Here is a 2,423-nt window from a genome sequence, read left to right as displayed (position 1 = left end):
TTGGTGCTCACCATTACAATTATCAAGTATAGGGCAGGCGAGATAGCTCAGTGGACTAAGCACCTACTTTGGCAAGTGTAGGGACCAGGATTTGATCCCCCAGCCCTGCATGCAATGCTGGCTTGGCCCCTGAGCAAGTAGAGTCTGGGTGTGGTGGTGCATGCCTGTAATCCCAGTGCTGGGAGGCTGAAAACAGTATGATCACTATAAGTCTGAGCTGCGTAGCGAGACCCTGTACTAAATACACAAATAATAAAGAAAAATAAATGTACTCAAGCAATCCTCCTGCCTCAGCCTCCCGCATAGGGACTACAGACACATACTGCACACCCAGTGGACAGTATTTTGTTAACACATGTAAATTATTATTTTTCATGATTGCATACTGTCTTGTATAGACGCAAAATTTAGTTAACCATTACTCTGATATTTACATTACTTTCCTTTTTAAATGATCAGCAATGGAGTACCAATCTGTCCCAAGTTAACTTCAGAACACTGACATGGCATTTTTAAGTCAAGGTCTTGATAGAACTGAGCTCCAAAAAGGCTCTATGAATGTACATTTTGACTAGTGGTAAGTGACAGCACCCATTTCATCACAGACCCTCCAACACTGAGTATATCTTTATTCATCTCTATCTATCTTCATACAATTTTTTTTTCTTTTTGAGACAGGGTCTCTCTATGCAGTTCAGGCTGGCCTTGTGCTTACTTTCGTAGTCCATAGGCTGGTCTCGAACTTGCAGAGCAACTCCTGGCTCAACCTCCCAAGTGCTGGGATTACAGGCGTGCGCCACCACACCAAGATTCATTCTTTTTCACTCTTTTAGTTTTTCTTTTATTAATGAGGTTAAATCTCTCATCTGTAGTAATCATATAACAAAGTACTATGTGGAGCTGCCAGTGGAATAAATAGGACAAACACAACTGTCAGACACAAACCAGGAAAAATGCAATCTGCTTAAACTGTGCTAAGGCTACTGTTTTTAGCACTTGTAGGTTAGTAACAGTGATTACAATTCTTTTCATTCATTTCTACTTGTTTTTTGGGGTTTTTTTTTTTGGCAGAACCAGGGACTGAACTCAGGCCCTTGCACTTGCCAGGGAAGCGCTTATTCTACTGAGCCATCTCCCCGGCCCTTGATTTTTTTTATTTCAGAAAAATATTCGTTTTTTCAATTTCTTTTTTTCCCCAATTTCTAAGGAATAAAATCCTTTATTTCAGTAGGAATTACAGGAATGAAGCAGGAAAATATTTTCATTTAGAATTTTATTATTTTATTTTTTTGTGGTACTGGGGATCGAACTCAGGAACTTGCATTTGTCTGGCAAGCACTTACTCTACTGAGTTATCCCTCAGCCCCTAAACTACTAATAAGTTCTGTTACCCTCAGTTAATAAGTGAGTGTTATTATGAATATCCTTGTCACTATGAATGTAAAATTCCAATAAAATCAGTAATGCCTTACATATAAGAAAACTTTTCTTTTTTGTTTTTTTGAAACAGGGACATGCTATGTAGCCCAGGCTGGCCTCAAAACTCACACAAATCTTCTACACAGGAATACTATGATATATATTTTCTTCATTGAACCCAATTCTCAGTGTTTTGGTCGATAACCTTAGGTTTATAGGTATACAATCATCATCTATGAAAATGGTGGTTTATATTTTTCGTTTACCTATTTTAATTGCTTTTGTTTTTGCCACTGGAGTTCAACTCAGAGCCTTTACACTGAGCTACCCCCACAGGTTCTTTTATTATTTTTAGTTTTTTGATCTAAGGTTTATGTAGTCCAGGCTGGCCATGAACTCACTCTGTAACCCAAGCTCTCCTCAAGCTCCCAGCGTTCACCTTCCTCTGCTTTCCAAGTACTGGGATTATGGGCACACACTACCACGCTCAGCTGGTTCTTTTATTTTGAGACTAGCTCTTGGCTAAATGCTCAGGTTAGGCTCGAATTTGCTATCCTCCTGCGTCAGCCTCCCAAATACTAGGATTACGCGCGTCCGCCACCATCCCCGGTTCTATTTCAACTTTTTAAAAATTTGTAACTTCTGGGTGGCGCTCGTGGATTTTTTTCCCAATACATTCAACAGGATCAGGGCCGGTGGGAAGGCGTTGGAAAGCGCAGGCAGGAGTCAGGGAAACGAGCGAGGGAGAGGACGCGGGGGTGCAGACTCTGGAAGCCGCGGAGAGACCCAGCGTCCAGGCATCAGCAGGTCCTGCCGACAGACGCTTGGCGACCCGCTGGGTCCGGCCGCATCTCACCTGCGCCTGGATGCTCAGCGACACGCAGCCGGGCGACAGCTTGTAGGGGCGCAGCAGCCGCAGGCACTTGGCCAGGTGCTCCTCCCCCGCCGACAGCTCCTCCGTGTCGATGTGGTTCACTCCGAGGTGGAACTCGAGGACCGCCAGC

The 2,423-nt window shown here is 43.4% G+C and overlaps 1 protein-coding gene across 1 annotated transcript in view; it reads right to left on the bottom strand.

The window, feature by feature from the left end:
- The window catches only part of Kif1bp (KIF1 binding protein), a gene marked incomplete at its 5' end in the record, with an annotated part of 88,454 nt that extends 86,032 nt beyond the window's left edge, over positions 1–2,422 (bottom strand). Inside the window, one exon of the mRNA XM_023723124.1 lies at positions 2,060–2,422. Within this exon, the coding sequence (XP_023578892.1) occupies positions 2,060–2,422 (363 nt within the window). The remainder of the gene's footprint in view (positions 1–2,059) is intronic.
- Position 2,423: the final 1 nt, after the last annotated feature.

This window comes from Octodon degus, unplaced genomic scaffold, assembly GCF_000260255.1.
Source record: "Octodon degus isolate 3935 unplaced genomic scaffold, OctDeg1.0 scaffold00005, whole genome shotgun sequence".
Lineage (NCBI taxonomy): Eukaryota > Metazoa > Chordata > Mammalia > Rodentia > Octodontidae > Octodon > Octodon degus.
The sequence above is the reverse complement of the archived record's forward strand: the minus strand, read 5'-3'. Positions and strand labels throughout refer to the sequence as shown.